Source organism: Rhinolophus hipposideros, assembly GCF_964194185.1.
Source record: "Rhinolophus hipposideros genome assembly, chromosome: 21".
NCBI classification, from domain to species: Eukaryota; Metazoa; Chordata; class Mammalia; order Chiroptera; family Rhinolophidae; genus Rhinolophus; species Rhinolophus hipposideros.
This window is the reverse complement of record NC_138067.1, coordinates 35837940-35860230: the sequence shown is the minus strand read 5'-3', so window position 1 is coordinate 35860230 and position 22291 is coordinate 35837940. Positions and strand designations below refer to the sequence as shown.

Here is a 22291-nt window from a genome sequence, read left to right as displayed (position 1 = left end):
AAGTGTTAGTTCAAGTCTTTTGCCCATTAAAAAATTGGTTTATTTTACAACTCATAGATACAGTCAAGAGAATTTTGGTTATCAGAAGGGAGGGGGTGGGGGGAGAACAAAGGGGGCAAAGGAAGTCAGATATGTATATGGTAACAGAAGGAAACTGGACTTCGTGTGGTGAGCACGCATTAGAGTATACCAATGTCATAATATAATGTACACCTGAAATTTATAGAGTGTCGTTAACCAATGTTATCCCAATAAATGTAATTAAAAATTGTTTTTTATTACAGGAAGTTTCAGTGTCATTTATATATTTTAGATACAAGTCCTTTGTCAGATTTGTGATTTGCAAATATTTCGTCTGGATCTGTAGCTTATCTTTTCATTTTCTAACAGTGTTATTTACAGAGCAAAGTTTTCTAATATTGATGAAATCTACATTTCTTTCTTTGAGGGACATGCTTTTGGTATCATATCTAAAAACTCTGCTTAACCAAGGGTCAGGAAGATTTTCTCCTATGTTTTCATCTTAAAGTTTGATAGCTTTATATTTTACATTTAGACCCATGATCCACATTGAGCTAGTAGTTGTACAAGATGTGAGGTTTTAGTCAAAATCAATTATGTTTTGCATATGGTGGTTCAGTTATTCTAACACCATTAAAAATACTATTCTTTCTTTGATAAATTGCCTTTGGACTTCTTTTTAACATAAATTGGCCATATATGTAGATTTCTTTCTGTAGTCCTTATTCCATGCTTTTGATCTATGCGTCTGTCCAGTTGTCAATACCGCACTGTCTTATCAATGCAGATCTACAGTGATTCTTAAAAATTGGGTAGTGGGTAATGTGGGTACTCCAGCTTTATTCTTTTTCAGAATTATTTTGGCTATGCCTTTCTAGATCTACAAATCTTTTTTGGTCTCTTAATTGGAATTGCATTAGAATTTAATATCAATTTTGGAGAAATGCTGAGCCTTCCAATTCATGACCATGAGAAGGCTCTCCATTTATTTACTTAGGTTTTATTTCTTTCATCAGCAGCTATAGTTTAAACACAGAACTCACACACATGATACTTTATTTTTATGTATTTATTTAATTATTATTATTTTTTAAGGTTTTATTGGGGAAGGGGAACAGGACTTCATTGGTGAACACTGTGTACTTCCAGGACTTTTTTCCAAGTCAAGTTGTTGTCCTTACAATCTTAGTTGTGGAGGGTGCCGTTCAGCTTCAAGTTGTCCTTTCAGTCTTAGTTATTATGGAGGGCGCAGCTCAGCTCCAGGTCCAGTTGCTGTTGCTAGTTGCAGGGGGCGCTGCCCACCATCCCCTGCGGGCCTCCAGGAGTTGAACCGGCAACCTTGTGGTTGAGAACCCACTGGCCCATGTGGGAATCGAACTGGCAACCTTCGGAGTTAGGAGCACGGAGCTCTAATCGCCTGAGCCACTGGGCCGGCCCCTACACATGATACTTTAAATTTACACCTAACTATTTGCTTTTTGGGGGCTATTGAAAATGGTATTTTTTAAAAACATATTTTCTGATTGTTCCTTGATAGCACATGGAAATACAACAGATTTTTGCATGTCGATATTGCAACCTGTGATATTGCTAAACTCATTTGATGTATTCTAGGAGGCTTTTTTTTTTTTTTTGATTCCTTTGGGATTTTCTACATAGACAATCATGTCATCTGCAAATAACTAGTTTTATTTCTTTCTTTATAATCAGTATGTCCTTTATTTCTTTTTTGGACTCCTTGTGCTGATTAAGACTTCTATCTGATGTGGATAGAAGTGGTGAGAGTGGACATCCTTGTCTTATTGCACATTTCAGGAAGAAAGCCTTCTCTCTTTCACCATTACATCTGATGGTAGCTATAGGTTTTCTGTAGATATCTTTTATCAGGATGAGGAAGTTCCCTGTTAGTTCTGGTTTGCTGAGTTTTTATTGTGAATGGATGTTGAATTACCTTTTGTGCCTCAATTAATCATGTGGTTGTCCTTCTTTGGACAGTTAATATAGTGAATTACATTGATTGATTTTCTAATATTGAACCAACTTTGATTTCTTAGGAGAACCTATGTTGCTATTTATATACTTCTGTTTTTGGTTTTCTAATATTTCATTGAGAATTTTTCTGTCTATATTCATGAGAGATATTGGTCTGTAGTGTTCTGTACACAGTCTTTATCTGGTTTTAGTATTAAGATAATGCTAGCCTCATAAAATGAGTTGGGAAATATACCCTTCTCTTCTATTTTCTGAAGAGATGGTGTGAAAATGATGGTATTTCTTTGGTACAATTTACAAGGGAAAGCATCTGGGTCTGGAGATTTCTTTTTTCAGAAGGTTTTCAGTTACTAAACCAATTTCTTTAACAGATATAAAATTACCCAGATAATCTCTTTGTCCTCGATCAGTTTTTGGATTTTGTTTTTGAAAAATGGGTCAATTTTCATCTAAGTTCTAAAATTTACACATGAAGCATTGTTCGTAATGGTCCCTTATTTTTACTTTAATGTTTCAGGGAGTCTGTAGTGATATTCTCTCCTTCATTTTTGATATTGGTCATTTGTGTTTTCTCTTTTATTTTGTCAGTCTTATAAGTTGATCAGTTTTATTGGTCTTTTCAAAGAACCAGCTTTGATTTCATTGTTCTTCCCTATTGTTGTTTCCCTTTTCAATTTCATTAATTTCCTCTCCTATCTCTTCTTTCTTCTGTTTGCTTTGGGTTTGTTTTGCTCTTATTTTTCTACTTTCTTAAATTGGAACTTTATATTGTTAATTTGAGACAGTTCTTTTTTTTTTTTACTATTTTTTTTTATTTATTAGTTTCAGGTGTACAAGACAAGGTAATACTTAGACGTTCATCATTTATATCCCTCACACTGTGAACCCCCCTCCCGAGACAGTTCTTACTTTCTAATATAAGCATTTGAGATTGTACATTTACTTCTAAAGACTGCCTTCATTACATCCCACATATTTTGATGTACTGTATACAAGCACTTAGTTTTGATCAGTTAAAAACATTTTCTGATTTCCCCTCACCCATGAATTATTTTGACTTGCGTAGTTTATTTCCCAAGTGTTTGGAGATTTTCCTGTTATCTTTCTGTTATTGATTACTAGTTTTCTTTTATAATGGTCAGCACATTAGTTTCCTATTGCTATGTAAGAAATCACCATACACTTAGTGGGTTAAAACTACAGCCATTTATTAACTCACAGTTCTGTAGGTGAGAAGTCCAGAAACATTATGTCTGAGTTCTCTGCTCAGGTTCTCACAAAGCTGAAATCAATGTCTCACATGCACACACATGAAAAGCTGAAACATCCCCTTCAATTTTATTGGTTTAAATAAATGTTTTTCTGAAATAGCAACCCATTATCAGGGAGCTGAAAGTGTGGACCCCCAAGGTGGACGAAGACAGCTCTGGAAGCCAAGAGGATAAAGTAGTATGATGTTCCTGGGCTAGTGGTTTGTTTGGATGTTGAGTTCCTTGGCTGGTGGGTTTCCTGGCTTAGGGGATGTCTCAGCTGTTGGTTTCTTGCATGGTGGCTAATTTGGCTGGTTAATGGCTTGGTGGTGGGTCTTGTTAGGGAGTGGACCTGTGGGCTGCTGGGCCTGGCCTTCATGCAAACAGAACATAGTAATAAATGATGCCTAAACCGATGAGTATGGCAAATACATCCAGCCAACATGTTCGCCCTGAGTTGATATAAGCTTCTTCCCAATCGCTTTTCTTGTTGGCCTGTAAAGTCTGTAGGGATGGGAACTTTAGATACCGGTTTCTGAGTCCAGCTTTGTGACACCCTTGGGGGATGGTCAGAGACCTGCTGCCACTGAGGGAAAACCCCTACCCACATCCCAGGACAGAAGCAGATGCAAGGGGCAGGTAGGGGGTCAGAGCTTAGGCATTATTTTACCTTGTAACTGAAGTAGGCAGCTGGTATCCCTAGGGGAGGGAAGGTAATTATGGCCAGGATGGTCAGACATATGTGACTTGGGGCATAAAATGCCAGTTCTTCAGGTGTCTGTATAAGCTCTTGCGATTGTTTAGCCTCCACAGGTGCGATAGGTGGGACAGGTGGGACAGGTGGGGCAGGTGGGACAGGAGGGGCAGGTGGGGCAGGTGGGGCAGGTGGGGCAGGTGGGGCAGGTGGGGCATGTGGGGCAGGTGGGGCAGGTGGGGCAGGTGGGGCAGGTGGGATATGTAGGGTATGTGGGATGGCTGTGTCGGCTGTGTCGGTTGTCTCCGCTGGAGAAGCTGGGGCATGTTTCCCGCGCATGATCTTTCCACCCAAAGACAGACCCTGAGTGTCTTGAAAACAGAAATCCAAACCCACTATGCCTCCCCTTGTTCTAACCAGAATCCCAAGACCAAAACCGTCAAAAGTCTGTTCTTCACAATGGAGACACCAGCACCTAAGTCCTGATTGGCTGCCCCCATTAGGGGGCGTGGTCCTGTGGTTCTCAGCTCCTCCCAGTCTCAGAGCATGGAGCCAGACTCCACTGTCTATCAGGACATTGACTCTGCCCACCCTGATAAGGATTGGTTGGAAGCCTCTGTACTCTGAAAACCCTATCTGTAGATAGGGCAGGCGGGCAGTACCAGGGACGCCTCCCAGAGTAGAGGAAGAAAGGAAGTAGACAAGCCCAGTAAGAAAACTGGGAGATTTACAACCACAAGGGAAGGAAAATGAATAATGTCAGTTATAGATTATAAAATGTTGAATTATAAAATAATTATTTAGTCCATCCTGACAGAAAAAAGAGAGAAAGAAGGTGAAAATAAAGGGAAGGTCTTTCTTAAAGTAGAATACCATCTAATAAATGTGGATGGAATGATGGAGGCGTGTACCACATTGTGGTAGGCAGCATTCTAAGATAGCCCCAAGATGCCTGCTGTCTGGGACATGCACTTTCTCCCAGTTGTTCATTTAAGTACTAATCTATATGCTGCTATGAAGGGATTTTGTAGATGTAGGTAAGGTTCCCACTCAGTTAACTTCAAGAAAGGGAGAGTATCCTCAGTGGGCCTAACTTAATCAGGTGAGTTCTTAAAAGGGACTGGGTCTCACTGGCAAGATTTAAAAAAAACACTTAAAGCATGAGATGGATTGTAGGCAAGTTAGATTCTCCATTGCTGGCTTGAAGGTGAAGCGGGCCATGTGGCAAGGAATGCAGGCAGCCTCTAGCTGAGAGTGGCTTCCAGCTGACACCAAGGAAATGGGGACTTTAGTTCTATAATAGTAAGGATCTGAATCCTGCCATAACCATATTCGTTTGGAAGAGGATCCTAAGATGAGAAGGCAGGCTGTCCAACACCTTGATTTTAGCCTTGTGAGATCCTGAGCAGAGAACCCAACCCTTCTGACCTGCAGAACTGTGAGTTAATAACTAAGTTTGTGGGTATCTGTTATTCATCATTAGAAAACTAGCAATCATTTCCAACACCATAGCAATTACTGATTCAGGTAAGAATCATCAACGGATACTAATACCACTGGGTTTTAGCTGATAAGTGTCCCTACACTGGTGGTTTTAGGGGAATGGAGTGTGTGAGGGGCAAATCGGCAGGTAATTATAAGTGAGCCGGCGATGACACAGTGAAGTCCAGAAATATAGACTCCAACATGGTTTGTCAATGAAACAACGATATTTAAGCACAAAGATCTAGAAGCAGCCACAAGGACAGCAGCAATACACACAATCCAGAACTCAGGAAACTCTTCATGGCATGTGTTAAGAAAAGCAATCTCACGTATAGTCTTTCAACCTCCACTTGCCACAAAAGAATGGCCCTGAAACACTTCCTTACCAAGAGACAAAGAGCCCGCACAGCCTGTGCAGGGCTTATTGCCTTGTGTGGGAATATATTTCCCTGTTTCAGGCTCAATGTGTACTAATTTGTTCTGCTTAAGTGTGTGTGTCAATAGCCCTCAGGCCCACCCCTAGATTTTAGTATTTCAGACTCCAGGTGGGAGGGATCAGGTTCCTTCTGCTGTTGCACAAGAGAAGTGCATGTAGGCTAATTGCACCTACTGGCCGTGCGGGACAGATGTCCAGTATTGGAACTGAACTTGCTCTGTCTCTTTTCTATGTGAATCCAATGCTTGACTGTGTTGTGTTTTCCTTGGTGACCCTGACACCAAGATGCAGCGGGCAGAAGTCTTTGGATTTCTATTTCTGATGGTTGGCATTATGAAGGGCTTTGCTATCCTCCATGTAGTTGGAGTCCTCTCCTGGCATTGGTAACCAGTGCATGGTGTTTGTTCAACAGAATTAATTGGCTCAGAGCATTTCAAGGGGAAAAATGGATATTCTGGAGCAAAAAAAATGAAGTGAGCGGGGACAGAACTCAAAGTTGAGTGGGATGAAGAATGCACTTTGGTTTCTGGCTGGTCCCTTGGATGGTGGGCTCCTTAGATAGGATGGGGATCCTCTTGATTAGTGAATCTCTTGTCTCAGGTGGCGTTGGGCTGGTAACTTATCTGGGCTTTGTGTTCCCAGGCTCATGTGTCACATGAATCCATTGACTGGAATCAGCCTTAGCTGGTGTGTCCCTTGACTTGAGGGCCACCTAACCAAGAGACTGTAGAAACTATATTCACATGCCATGTAATGGCAGGCAAACTCAGGGAAAGCATTTGACTTGAATATTTCCTTTTTGTGTAACAGTTTGCTTCCCAGTTGGCTTTCTTGATCTATTTGGGGGTGGCGGTGGAAGGCATTGTGTTGCTTTAGAAAATGCATTGAGGGAACTATTGAAGATCTGCATAAAGGTGACAAAGCCAGGACACCTTCTACCTCTTCTGTTTGGTTCTGGGCAGAAGTAGATGCAGTAGTAGGGAAGAGTTGTGTACTCTGGATGTTAGGTCTTGGGTAGTGGAGACAGCGCCCAATCTTCACAGTATAAACAATAGCTGGGATTCCCAAGGGCATACTTATGATGACTAAAGGCAGTGGAAGGATTTGATGAATCTTCCCTCTCTACTGTGTATCTCTTGCTACTTGTTCTTTTTCTTCTTTCAATCTCTCTTTTACTTTTTTTTTTGGTCCTCCTTTCCCTGCATAGTAGCTTTCTTGGCTTAGGCAGTTGGGTTTCAATTTCCAGAAAGCAAAGGATTTGGCTAGAGTCCTTAGTTAGGAAGGGACAAAGCTATCTCCTTCTGACTGCTAGTCAGCTACAAGTCTGAAGATATTGTCTGCTTTTCTAATATTGAGATAGTTAAGCACCGCCCCATTCTTTACTTTCAACTCCTGACTTGTTCATCAAACAGACGTACTGACCACTCACCGAGGTATGCCTAGAGGACCTCCCTTCTGACTGGCTTTGTCTTCCGGGGCAAGTCTGTAAAGGTGTTGATGCCCAGGACACTTCCTTCAGCACCCTTGGTGCCAGCTTCCCAGAGTGCTCTGTGGCTCTGGGGAGTGGGGGAGGCAGGAAGACACCCAGGCCAGATTTGGGAAAGAGCCAGGAAAGCTCTCAGAAAGGAGGGCATGTGCAAGAGTGTCAAGACCTGAGATGCGTCATTTGGATTTAAGGGTATGGAGGCGTTAATACCTTTGGTGAGGTCAATTTCAGAGGATCAGAGGGGCAGGTGCCATACTGCAGGGACTCAATTAGTTTGCAAGAAGTGGGGAGTGTGGACAGAAGGTAGATATCGCTTTCCAAAACTTTGGAGGTGAAAGAGAAAGGAGAGGCAGTGTAACAGCTGAGAGAGTGTGGGTTCCAGAGTCTGGAGCACTATAGGGCCAACGACTGATTTCAGAGAGCCATGTTAGGTTTGGAAGTGGACACAATACCGATATTCACTTTAAGAAGTTTGTCTATGTATAGCCAAGAAAGGCAGGACTGGGGTAGGAGCAGGGGAGTGAGAGTGACTTTTTTTTTTTTTTTAAGATGAGAAAGATGAGCATATTCAACTGGGATGGACATTCTGAAAAGATGCTCCCATGTTCTGGCTCTCCTTTCATCTCAGGAATTAAAAATGACCAAATGAATGAATAAACAAACCTAGATTTATAGTTTAAGGGGCTGAGAGGTCAAGGGGAGTGGGATATTGTTTTGTTGATGTTTTTGATGGGAAAGATGAGACAGACAATGTATCAATGAGAGAGAGAGGATGGTGATACGGGAGAAATGGTTTAATGAGGGCAAGGACATTTGTTTGTACTTCTTGTAGCCCTAACATCTAGAACAGGGCCTGACACAAAGTAGGTGCCCAGTAAATGTGAACTGAATCAACACACCTGGACCTTGGAATTAGACTGCCTAGGTTTAAATCCCTGCCACGCCACTAACTGGCTGTGTCACCTTATGAAAGTCACTTAATATCTCTGTGCATCGCTTTTCTCGTCATTAAAATAGGGGTATGACTGGGATATTAGCAGCATGGTGGCATGAGAGGAACTTCCGGTCTCTCTCCTTGAAGTTACAAGTTGGACAGCTATAATTCAACCAAAGATTCCCTGCTCAACACACAAACATGTCTGAAACATTGCACACCCACCCTGAGACATCTGAGGGTGGGTGTATCTTAGCAAACAGCAGAGATGAAAGCAGGGGTGAGGGGAAAGACAGAGCCAGAAGCCGTGGGCAGTCCCGTGTTTATAGCAGCCCAGTGGACACCATAACAGTGAAGGGTTGGGGTGTAATTCCCATTGGGCAAACCACAGGGGCAGAGACAGCAATCAGGCCTGGGTAGCTGCACCCATTGAGGCTGGACTCAGGGTCAGATGCAGAGAAACTGGGCAAAAAAACTTGCAGTGCTCCACAGCCTGCCAGTACCTACTAACAAAGGATTCCACAGATTCAGGAATCTGCCCACCCCAGCCCCCTGTATCCCGCTGGCAGTAAAATCCACACTCAGCAGATGGTGAAAGGGCTGAGAAACAAACAAACAAACAAACAAACAAACAAACAAACAAACAATAAAGCAAGCAAACAAGCAAACAAACAAACAGACAAAAAAATTTTTCCAGTTTAAGTGGTCTGTACTAATTGTGGCTAAACCCACAAGGAAGAGCAGAACACTGGACATGTGAACCAGCTTTTGGTCACCCACCCCTCCCCCAGGTTGGTGCAGCCTGTTAGAGTCAGCTGTGTCAACTCAGAGCGGTTGTGCCCCTGGATTCTGGCTAGAGGAAGGCAGCACCAGGAACACATGGGACACGCATAACCCACCACTTCCAATCCACAGGCGTGGTACCCCCAGAATGAGATGAATGGGTTGTAAAGGGGGCGGCTACCTCCTTGAGGAATACTGGACATTTTCCATGGCTGAGGCCCAGGCGATTCCACCCCACAGAGATCTGGGGAAGACCAAACAGAGGTAGAGAAAATAGAAACTTGCACTTCAGCTCCACCTACTGGAAAGCAAAAGGAAGACCTGTACTTATCAACCTGTTAAACAGTGGAGTGTTAAACACTTCAAAAAGCAGATTTCATTATCACAAATACCCAGGCAGAGAAAAAAATCCATCGAGCACACTGAATAACCATAGTAACAAGGGAATTCAGGAAGAAAATGAAAAATCTTCAGAAAATAAACTTAAAGACATGGAAGACTGTGATTTAAATGACAGAATTCAAGATTGCAGTTCTGAGAAAACTCAATGAGATACAAGAACTCATTAAAGCAATTCAACAAAATCAAAAATAAAGTCACCAAACAAAAGAAGTACTTCAAAATTGACATGTCCTAAAATAAACTCTTGATAAAGGAGGGACATCCCTTTTGTCTACTATAAGAATAGTGTATTGTTTAGATTTAAAGCCAAATTTTCTTCTTTAAGTTGAAAGCATCATTATAACATGTAATTGATAAATATCCTAAATAAAATATAAATTCAAAACTATTCCCATGTGTTGAAAAAAAAAGGAGTACTTCTCCAAAGAGATTGAAACTATAAAAAAAGAACCAACCAGAAATTCTGGAGCTGAATAACTCAATAAATGAAGAATGAATTAGAGGGCTTAAAAAATAGAGCAGATGAAATGAAGGAAAGAATTAGTGAAATAAAAGATAGAAATCTAGAAATGAGTCTAGAAAGAAAAGAGAGAATTGAGAATAAAAAAATGAAAAAACTGTATAAGAACAATCTGACTCTATTAGAAAGAGCAATATAAGAATAATGGGAATACCAGAAGGAGAAGAGCAGGAGAAGGAAACAGAGAGCTTATTTAAGAAATAATTGACAAGAACTTCCCAAAACTATGGAATTCAATAATTAAAAGGCACAGAGTAACAGGATGGATCAAAAAAGAAAACCCAAAGATATGCTTCCTTCAGTAGACACATGTCAGTTGCAACTATAAACACACATGCAAAGTGAAGGAGTGGAAAATGATACTCCAATCAAATGACAGCCAGAGAAAATCAGGTGTAGCTATACTTATATCTGACAAAATAGATTTCAAGATTAAAAATGTACCAAGAGACAAAGATGGACATTTTATGATGATAAAGGGGACAACATATCAAGAAGACATAATTTAAGCTAAGCAAAATAAGTCAGACAGAAAAAGCAGAGAACCATATGATTTCACTGATATGTGGTGCATAAACCAAAAACAACAAAAGAACAAGACAAGCAAATGAGAAACAAAAACTCATAGACACGGACAATAATTTAGTGGTTACCAGAGAGTAAGGGGGGTGGGGAGTGGTAGATGAGGGTAAGGGGTATCAAACATATGATGATGGAAGGAGAACTGACTCTGGGTGGTGAACACACAATGTAATTTATAGAGGATGTAATACAGAATTGTATACCTGAAATTTATGTAACTTTACAAACAATCGTCACCCCAATGAACTTTAAAAAAAAAATCCTCAAACATCAATTAATACCTTTTATGTGCAAAATATTGTTGTAATTGTTGTAGAGACTACAAAGATGGAAACAATATAGTTGTTTCTTTTTCAAATATTCTATGTAAATTTTCATAGAAAGCATGATTTACGAGTGTCTGTAGTGTGTATTTGATAATTCCAATTTATAACATAAAGTCATTATGAAACAAAAAAAGAAGACATAACTTATTAATATATATATGAACCAAATCTGGGAGTGCCAAATATGTAAAGCCACTACTAACAGCACTAAAGGGAGACACTGACAAAAATACAATTATACTGGGGGGCCTAATTACCCCATGAGCAATGAGTAGCTCATCCAAACAGAAAAATCAGTAAGGAACTATTGGGTTTAAATGATTCATTAGACCAAATAGACATAATCGATATTTACAGAGCTTTTTATCCCAGAATACCAGAATATACATTCTTCTGTAGTGCACATGGAACATTCTCTAGGATAGCCCATATGTCGATACACAAAACTACCCTGCCTCAACAGTGACATCAGAAATATAGTGGCATGAGGGGTCCTCCTTGATCTCTCCCCCTGAAGTTACAACATTTTGATCAGCTATAATTCAACAAAGGATTCCCTACACAACACACAAACACGTCTGAGAGATTCACACATCGAAACATCTGAAGGGGGGTGAGCCGGGGCAAACAGGGGAGGAGGGAAAGGAGAAGTACAGAGATGGGGGCCGCCGACACAGCCTGGAGCTCCCTGCAGTCCTAGGAGAGGGGAGGATTGAGACGTCAGGTGTACTCTCTGTAGCCCCAAATAATCCTGCTGAGTAATCAGCATAAAATACAGCTGAACCCAGAAACTGGAGTAGAGACCTGGGGGCAAAGACTGAATACCGAAGTGCTATAACTGTGGCCCATCAGCCCTCACTGCCAGGCAGAAAACAAAGCCACAGAGCCTGGCCACCTCCCCCCCACCCCCAGTGTTAGCAGTGGGCCCCAGAAAAATCTGTAGCAGTGTCACATTAAAGAGCAGAATATCTACAGCTTTGAGAGACAGTTCCTGTATGGAAGACACATACTGCGACTAATCTCAGTGACAAGAGAGGAGATCTAGGGGGAAGGCAGCTGTGGTCTGGCAGTTGTCATTACTTGGAGGAGGTCAAAGACATAAACACACCAGCCGCCTGTCCCAGCCCACCCTACCCTCTCCTTTTGTGTCTGATCCCAGTAGGGGCACCCAGGGCTACTGAGGCACACAGCTCTGCATCTGGCTGCAGGGGCAGCACTGGGATTTCAGTGGCTCAGAACCCCATCACCCACAACATGCTCCCACAGAGGTGGTGCCCTGAGACTGAGGAGACCTGGTCACAGAGGAGACACCCACTTTCTCGGGAAATCTTCCACCTCAAGAAGCCAGAACAGGACAAGAGAATATAAAATGCTCCACCACTACCTACTGGAAAACAAAAGAAAGATCTCTTCATATCAACATGCTGCAGAATTCATACCTGTAAATGCCCAGGAAGAGAAATAATTCATCAATTACTATGAATAACCAAGGTAACAAGGCAGTTCAGAAAGAAAATGAAAAATCTAGAGAAGATAACTTAAAGACATGGAAATAGGTGACTTAAATGACAGAGAATTCAAGATTGCAGTTCTGAAAAAACTCAATGAGATGCAGGACAACTCGGATAGGCAGTTTAATAAACTCAAATTAAACCAATGAACAAAATGAATACTAAAGAAATTGAAATAAAAAAAACAAAAACAAATAGAAACCCTGGAGCTGAAGAACTCAATAAAAGAGATGAAGAATGAAATAGTGAGCTTAGGAAATAGAGCTGACCAGATGGAAGAAAGAATTAGTGATACAGAAGATAGAAATGTGGAAATGACATAGATGGGAGAAGAGAGAGACTTGAAAGTTAAAAGAAATGAAAGAACTCTATAAGGACTGACTCCATCAGAAAGAGCAATATAAGAATAATGGGTATACAAGAAGGAAAAGAGAGGGAGAAGGGCACAGAGAGCCTATTCAAACAGTCGATGAGAACTTCCCAAACCTGTGGAAAGAACTGGATCCTCGAACCCAAGAAGCAAACAGAACATCTAACTACCTCAATCCAAAAAGGCCTTCTCCAAGGCACACTATATTGAAGCTGTCAAAAATTAATGACAAAGAAAGAATTCTCAAGGCAGCCAGGGAAAAGAAGACAGTAACCTACAAAGGAAAGCCCATTAGATTATTATCACATTTTCCAGCAGAAACTCTATAAGCCAGGAGGGAGTGGAATCAAATATTCAAATTGTTGAAAGAGAAATTACTAGCCAATAATAACATATCCTGCAAAGTTATCCTTTAAATATGAAGGAGGAATAAAGACCTTTCCAGACATGCAGAAGCTGAGGGAATTTTTCACCACAAGGCCTGTATTACAGGAAATACTGAAGGAGGTTATTCTACCAGAAACAAAAAGACAAAACGATGCAAACCTATGAGTAAGATTACTAACTGACAGGCAGAAGCAGAAAATGACAACCCCTACACAGAATAGGGCACTATACACTTAAACATAACAAAAAGTGTAAAGGAGATAAAAACATAAAAAAGAAAAAAAGAAGAAGACGATTTGCTACTGCAACTCGGAAATGAACTCACAGTATAGAGATAATTTGTGACAACAAAAACATGAAAGGGGTGGGGGTAAAGGTCTGAAATTGCAAAGGGGAATGGAGATAAGATGCATGCTGAAGAAAAAGGATGATTGTATATATGAAACTTTCTTTTCCATAAAGTTAATAGTAACAACAACAAGCAACAACAACAACAAAACAAACTACCACTGAGACATATAATAGATGAACAGAGGAAACAGAGGGAGAAAATCATAGAATGTCACCAAACTAAAATAACAGATAGAAACACAGGTGCAAAGAAACAATGGAGACACTGAGCTACCAGAAAAGAAAAGATAAAATGGCTATAGGAAATCCTTCAGATATAAATAATCACCCTAAATGTAAATGGACTGACTTCACCAATAAAAAGGCACAGAGTAGCAGATTGGGTAAAAGAAACCCCAATATCCAACCATATACTGCTTCCAAGAGACACATTCAGCTGTAAGGACAAATACAGACTCAAAGTGAAAGGGTGGAAAACAATACTTCAAGCAAATGGCATCCAGAGAAAAGCGGGTGTATTCATACTTATATCTGACGAAACAGACTTCAGGATAAAAAGGGTAACAAGAGACCAAGATGGATATTTCATAATGATAAAGGGGACAATACAACAAGAAGACATAACATGAATATACTCATATATGCTTCCAATCAGGGAGCACCAAAATATATAAAGCAACCACTAACAGAATTAAAGGGAGAAACTGACAATAACACAATTATAGTAGTGGGCTTAAATATGCTATTGACAGCTATGGATAGATCATCCAAACAGAAAAATGATAACAAATATCAGCCTTGAATGACACATTGGACGAGATGGACATAATTGACATTTACAGAGCCTTTCATCCTAGAATACCAGACTATCAGACTACACTTTCTTTCCTAGTGTACATGGAACATTCTCAAGGATAGACCATATGTTGGGACACAAAACTAGCCTAAGAAAATTTAAGAAGATTGAAATCATACTAAACATAATCTCCAACTACAATGCTTTGAAACTGGAGATAAACTGAAAAAAAAAAAAGGCAGGAAAACCACAAATACATGGAGATTAAACAACGTGCTACTAAAGAATGACTGGGTCAAAGAAATAAAAGGAGAGATCAAAAGATACATAGAAAGAAATGAGAATGAAAATACATCATTTCAAAATTATTGGGATACTGCGAAAACAATACTAAGAGGGAAATTTATATCATCACAGGCCTATCTCAAGACACAATTAAAATCCCAAATAAACAACCTAACATTACATCTTAAAGAAGTAGAAAAAGAAGAACAAATGAAACCCAATGGCTTTTTAAAAAAAATAGAACAACATATCATCAGATTTGTATGGAATCACAAAAGACCCTGAATAGCCAAAGGAGTCCTAATTAAAAAAGGACAAGACTAGAGGCATCACACTCCCTGACTTTAATTAATACTACAAAGTGATAATAATCAAAACAGAATGGTATTGGCAGAAAAACAAACACTCAGACCAATGGAATATAATAAAATTGAGGACCCAGAAATAAACCCACATACATATGGGCAGATAATTTTTGACAAAAGAGCTGAAAACATACAATGGAGAAAGGTATGTCTCTTCAATAAATGGTGCTGGGAAAATTGGATAGTCACATGCAAAAGAATGAAACTAGACTGCTATTTGATACCACACACAAAATTAACTCAAAATGGAGGAAAGATCTAAATAAAAGACCCAAAACAATAAAATACATAAAAGAAAATACAGGTACTAAATTTATGAATTTGACCCCAAAGACAAGGGAAGTAAAAGCAAAAAATAAGTGAATGGGACTACATCAAAGTAAAAGTCTTGTGCACAGCAAAATAAATTATCAAGAAAACAAAGAGGTAACCAACTGAGTGGGAGAGGATATTTGCCAACAACACCTCCGATAAAGGGCTAATCTCCAATATATATAAAGAACTCATACAACTCAACAATAAAAAAACAAACAATCCAATTAAGAAATGGGCAGAGGACATGAACAGAAGCTTTTCCCAAGAAGACATACAAATGGCCAACAGTTATATGAAAAGATGCTCAACTTCACTAGCTATAAAGGGAAATGCAAGTCAAAATAGATGAATAGATGAAGCAGAGGATTGAATCAGCAATTTGAAAAATAAGGAAGCAGAAAACACCCAGTCCGAACAACAACAAAAAAAGAAATTAGAATCCAAAAAAATGAGGATAGTTTAAGAGGCTGCTGGGACAACATCAAGGGTAACAACATTCACATCATAGGGGTACCAGAAGGAGAAGAGAGAGAGCAAGGGATTAAGAACCTATTTGATGAAAAAATAATGGGAAACTTCCATAACCTGGCAAAGGAAATAGATATAAAAGCCCAGGAAGTGCAGAGAGTCCCAAACAAGATGAATCCTAAGAGGTCCACACCAAGACACATCATAATTAAAATGCCAAAGGTTAAAGGCAAAGAGAGAATCTTAAAAATAGCAAGAGAAAAGCAGTTCATTACCTATAAGGGAGCTCCCATAAGACTGTCAGTTGATTTCTCCACAGAAACTTTGCAGGCCAGAAGGGAATGGCAGGAGATATTCAAAGTGCTGGAAAATGAGGACTTACAATCAAGATTACTCTTCCCAGAAAAGTTATCATTTAGAATCAAAGGCTAGATAAAAAGCTCCCCAGACAAGAAAAAACTAAAGGAGTTCATTGCCACCAAATCAGTATTATAAGGAATGTTAGAGGGACTTCTTCAAGATGAAAATAAAAAAAAAATATGAATGATAAAATGGCAATAACTACATATCTATCAACCCTTACCCTGGCCTACAAGGCCCCACATGAACCCCTGTCCTCAACTTCTGCCACCCTCCCCTCACTAACCTCTCTCCAGCCTCTCGACCTCCCTTCTTGCTAACCCTTACACAATAGGAACACTGTTCCTACCTCAATGCTGTTTGTTTCTTCTTCATCTAGATCATTCCTGCTGTTTCCTCACCTTTAAAACCCCAGCTCAAATATTTCTTCCTCAGAGATCCTTCTGTGATACCCCCGTCTAATTCAGGTTACTCCCCTCTGCCTCTCTCCTCAAGTACCCTGTTATTTTCCTTCATTTTCTCACAATTTGCAGTTAAATATTCATTTTTCTGATTACTTAGTAATGCCTGCCTCTCCCTCAGAGTGCCAGGGCTGTGGGCAGGACTATGACTATTTTGTTCACTAAAAATCTCAGTGCTCAACAAAAAGGTTGGAACATAACAGATGCTCACTAAACATTCAGTAAATAATTAAATGGAGGATAGTTTTAATGGCCTGTTTGTCAAATGGTGTCTGGTGTGATTCAGTGTATCCACAGGTCTGTGAAGATTCTCCAGCCAGGCTACCTGGGTTCCTGGCTCTGTCACTTATTAGCTGTGTGACCTTGGGCAAGTCATTTAACTTCTCTGTGCCTCAGCTTCTTCATAGTAAAATAGGATTAAAAACAGTACCTTCCTTGTAAGGTAATTGTGAGGGTGAAATGAGCTCACACATATAAAGTATGGAAGACAGGGCTGAGCACAGTGCGTTTCAATGAGTGTCAGCTGTTATCATGGGGTTTCCTGTCATTGTGTCTGGGTGTGTCTGTCCCTTTGTTTATGTTGGAGTTATGTGTCTTTGGTGGACAAAGAACATCATCCCAAGGCAGGACCATGTGTCCATGACAGTATTTGTGACTATGACAGCTGCTGCATGCTGTCGAGTATCCCAGGGGCCCTGAGATTTATTCATTTAACAAAATATTGAGTGCCTACTATTTGCCATTCTAGGCATAGGGATACGTCACTTCAAAAAACAAAAACAAAACCCCCCAAAACAAACACAAAATAAGTCACTCAAAAATCCCTGCCCTGATGGGCTTCTATTCTATTGGGGACTCATAAAATACACAAGAAACTCAATAAGAAAAATATGTAGTACGTTAGAGGGTGATAAGTGCAATAGGGAGAAAAGTGGAGAAGGTAATGGAGATGGAGGAAGACTGTGGTTTACAATTTTAATTAGGCTAGCCAAGGAGTCTCATTGGGAAGACAGCGTTTATGTAAAGACCTGATGGAGGGAGAGAGGGAGCCACGCAGATATCTGGGGGAAGAGCATTCCAGGGTGAGGAAACAGCAGATACAAAGGCCAGGAGGCAGGAGGCATAGCAAGGAGCCAGTGTGGCTAGAATGCAATGCGTCAGGTGGAGAGTGGGAGGTGAGGGGTCCGGGAGGCAACAGGACAGATTACCAGGGGCTTCGGCACCAACGTGAGAACTTTGCTTTTACCAGGAGTGAGTGTAGCCTGGGAGGCTCTGAGCCCAGAGGGCCCTGACCTGATTCGGGTTCATAAGCTCCCTCTGGCTGTGTGGGGAGTGGGATGGGAGCAGGAGACCGGGGAGGAGGCGTCTGTGAGGTCCAGGAGGGAGAGGATGGAGGTGGCACCAGAGTGGGAACAGAGGAGAAGGGAGAGATGGTTGGATTCTGGATATAATCTTAAGATCCCAGGTAAGGACAACCTGGCAATTCCCTGAGGACGGTTGACCTTTCCACATCTGGACAAAGGTGGGAGAGAAGCAGAACACAGGAGACCTGGCTGCCAGCGTAGCCAGGCTCGGGCCAGACCTTGACCCCCACTTGTTGACCCACTGCTTGCTCCTATGCCAGCTTGAAGAGGAGGGAGAAGGTCCCTGCCTGCTTAGCCCCTCGTCTTCAGTCTTCCCAGGTGTGGGGGTGGGAGGTGACTTACCCAGGAGGTGAAGGGCATGGCTGACTCCACTATCTTATCAGAGACGAAAGACAAACTGAAAGTCACGTCACAATGAGTTCTTTCCCTCAGCAAACACTCCCTGAGGCCGGCCTGGGCCAGCCCTGGTCTGGGTAATGCAGGCACCGTGGGTACTGAGACATCCTGGACAGGTCCTCATGAGTCCAGGAGAGAGATGAAATGTCACCAAATAGTGACAGCCAGAGTGGTCAGGCTTGTGATGGAGGAATTATGGGTCAGAGCAGTCAGGGCTGGGAGGGGGAAGCCTTGGGTCTGTGGGGGCACACGGAGAGTACCCGATCCAGGTTGGTGGGTGGTCCAAGAAGGTTTCCTGGAGGAAACTGGAACAGGTAAGAGAAACAGTAGAACCTGGGGAGGATGCGGGTGAGCATTTTAGGCCGAGGAAACTACATGTGCCAAGGTCTTAAAATGCTACTTTGGCAAATAGAAGGACTGGAGGTGGGAGAAGGAGGAGGCACTGAGTCCTAAAGCATGGAAGGGGAACATGGCACACAAAAAGGAGGAACGACAGCCAGGGGTCTGATCCCGTTAGGCCTTGCAGGGTGCTGAGTCCCTAAAAGTGTGTGTGGTAATGATTCCAGGAGACTTGTTCCAATTCCCATGAAAACCCACTCCGTGTCCACCAACCATCCATTTGATAGCCTGTCCTCTGCCTTTCCTCAGAAAAAGTTAAAAGTAAATTCTGATCATTCACGCTTCTCAAAAAACTCTCCAACGATCCTTGTGCCCAGGCTCAGAGAAATCTTGCAGTACTATGCTAAATGGACCATGTTAGCTTGCAACATTCTTGTGAGAAGCCTGTCGCCCCAGGTTGTGTCAGGAGTGGTCCATCAGCCTGAAATGGCATCGCACAGCCCACCTGGGCTCCACTCCAGGGTAACAAAGGCGTTGGGGCACCCCCGCTTTATCCAGATCCTGCCTGTGGGCAACAGCTTGTTCCTGCCCACCAGAAACAGCTTAGGATTGCTGGGACATGTGATGAAAGAAGAAATGCACAAGACTCCCCTGACAAAGACATAGAACTTGAGTAGCACCTGAAGGCTGTGTGATCGGGGGGCTGGTAAAAATATTTAACTGTCAACATGGCTGGGCACTGACCAGTCAGAATGGACAAGGCCGTCGGGCTTTGGAGCAGGGTCTGGCTGGCAGCCCTTTGGGGTGATCCATTGTAGGAGGTCTGGGGCTCAGGTAGTGGCTGTTTCCATTACTTTAATCATCAGTATAGCTGAGTACCAGCACGGTTGTCACAGTGTTTTGAACAGAAAATAAAGAGATCATAGAATAGCCTTCTGGGCGTTCCCTAAACCTCTTGATATCCTCAAATGTCTACCTTATTCCAGAGTCAGAAACGAGGTCTGTCCTGACAAGGTGCTCTGCAAAGGGCACAGTGTGTTCTGGCCAAAAGTGCACAACCTGAATCTCATCACAAGCAACCATCGGATCCTACCTGAGGGGAATTCTACATAATAACTGAGACTCTGCTAAAATGGCAAGGTCATGAAAGACAAAGACAGACTGAGGAAATGTCACAGATTGGAGGAGACTCAGGAGACATGACAATGAAATACAAAGTGTGATTCTGGACCAAGAAAAGGACATGAGTGGGAAAACTGGGGAAGTTCAAATAATGCCCTAGAGTAGTTAATGTCATATCAATGTTAATTTCCTGAATTTGGTCATTGGACTGTGGTTATGTAAGAGAGTGTCCTTATTCATACGAGGCACACGCCCGAGTACTCATGGATAAGCATCCTGTCTCCAATTTACTCTCAAATGATTCAGCCAAAACTTAAAAAAAAAAATCTGTCTTTCTATCTAGAAAGTACAAATGTGGTAAAATCATTAAATTTAGGTGAAGGGTAGTCAGGTGGTCATTTTACTATCCCTGTCACTTGTAGGTTTGAAATATTTAAAATAAAAAGTTGACAATGAACATCAAATAATAAAATTAAGGAACAAAAAATAAAACAAATGAGACCAGAGACCCGAAAAACAGAGACCAGAGGCCCGAGTTTTGCCAAAGTTCTGCACAATATCATGGGTCAGCCATCGGCTGCCAGTCATGGCGCCTGGTCTCTCCATCTGGGACTTGGATCGTGGGGTTCCCTAGCCTGTGCAGGCATGACCCCATCTCCGCCCCAGGCCCTGGACACTAGGGGACCGGGGTGGGAGCGCTGGAGCCAGTGAGGGGCACCCGAGGATTCCCAATGACAGACTTCTTGAGTGCAGCAGGTGAACATTCCCAACCACTGTGTGACATGGATCCTGTTCAACATTCAGGAATGTTTATGGAGCATCTACTACGTGTCTGGGGCACCGTTCTGGGTGCAGTGCAGACATCAGCAGACATGGCCTAGTCTTCCTTCTAGTGCACCAAGACTGACGCCAAACAAATGAAAATAAAAGATAATGTCACATTGGGATAGGGGGTGTAAGTAAAGCAGGGTGAGCGGATGGAGCCTGATGGGCGTGCAATATTGCAAGTGAGGACTCTCTGCAGAGGTGACATTTGAGCTGAGACCTGGAGGTGAGAAAGGTTCCATGCAGATATCTGAGAGTACCAGGCAGAAGGAGCCGCAAGTGCAAAGGCCCTGTGGCAGGAATGACCTTGGCTTGTACAAAGCACAGCAAAGAGGCCTTGCCAATGGAACCGTAGTAGAGACTGAGCGAGGAGAGGTGAGCTGGGGCCATATCTTGTAGGAACGATTGTGACCTTTATCTGAGAGAAAAGGGAAGCCCCTAGAAGGTTATAAGCAGGGGAGCGACACAAGCTGTTTTACATGTGTGGCCCACAGCGAGGAAAGTCCCAGTGAGTAAGTGGCCACATTGTAAGGGCAGTCAGTGTGACTGCAGCCCCATCTGCGTCTCTCTTGGGGTTTCCTGTAGCAGGTGGGGATGACCAGCTGTGTGGGTGTGGGGAGGAGCTGGGACTGCTCCACAGCTTTGACTTTCCCAAGTGACCTACCCCAGAGAAGGGCATCACCAAGGCAATTAGCTTATCAGATATAGGCACACCTGCCTCTGGAGGCACATTCACCCCCCCACCAGGCCCAAGCATGCCATATCAAGGCCCCACCATTCCACCCGCCCAGCCCCTCACTGCTGCCCACAGAGGTCTCTGCCTGGGTGATTGGGAGGGTGGCCCAGACTTCAAACCGGGCCCTAAGTACCAAGATTGAGCCAGGACCTTTGGACACAGCTTTCCCCCACTTTGCACCTTGGTTTCCCCATCTGAGCAGGTTGGGGCGGAGATGGGAATGATTGAGAGCTGTGATAGCTCTAGCTGGATGTATGGAGTACCTCTGGGAATCCTCCCTGAGCCCTCCTCTGCACAATGGGAATGAGAGTGCCGCCTTCACAGGGGTTTCTTACAAGGACCTATGAGGTCACATACATGTAGTACCTGGCACATACCTGGTTGTGTTTGCTGATGTAGTACTTGGCACCGCAGCTGTGAAGTTTGGGTGTTCTCATTGGTGACCCCTTATGAGAGCCAGGCTCCTGGGTCCAACCTGGGTGGCAATCCTGTCCCTAATACTTAGTCGTTGCAACCTTAGGTGAAGTCTTTAACCTCTCTGTGCCTTGGTTTCTTCATCTGTACAATGGGGCTAATAAGAGAACATAACATTATAGGGCTGTTGTGAGGAGCTAATGAAACATCTGCTCAGAGCATGTGGGGCAGACCCAGTGCACAGTGAGTGATCCCTGAATGAGAGCCATTATGGTGACTATTGTGAGCCCCCCCACCTCCAGGTGTGGCACGTGCAATATGGCCTAAAAATGGACACTCTGCAGCCAAACTACCTAATTCTGAGTCCTCTCTCAGGACTCTTTCTAGCTTAGGGACCTTGCGCAAGTGACTTTACCCTCTTGTGCCTCAGTTTCCCCACCTGTAAGTCAGAATAAGAACAGTACTCACCTTAAAGGCTTGTTGTGAGGTTAAATAAGGTAAAACATGCAAGCCCT

At 42.4% G+C, this 22291-nt stretch overlaps 1 protein-coding gene across 1 annotated transcript; it reads right to left on the bottom strand.

Moving 5' to 3' along the window:
• Positions 1-3638: 3638 nt before the first annotated feature.
• Positions 3639-21799, bottom strand: PMIS2 (PMIS2 transmembrane protein; the record flags this gene model as incomplete). Its single annotated transcript, XM_081031492.1, has 3 exons — positions 3639-3767; positions 3934-4068; positions 21740-21799. 3 exons carry the CDS (start codon positions 21797-21799, stop codon positions 3639-3641), a joined length of 324 nt encoding a protein of 107 aa, XP_080887618.1.
• Between the last annotated feature and the right edge of the window lie 492 nt (positions 21800-22291).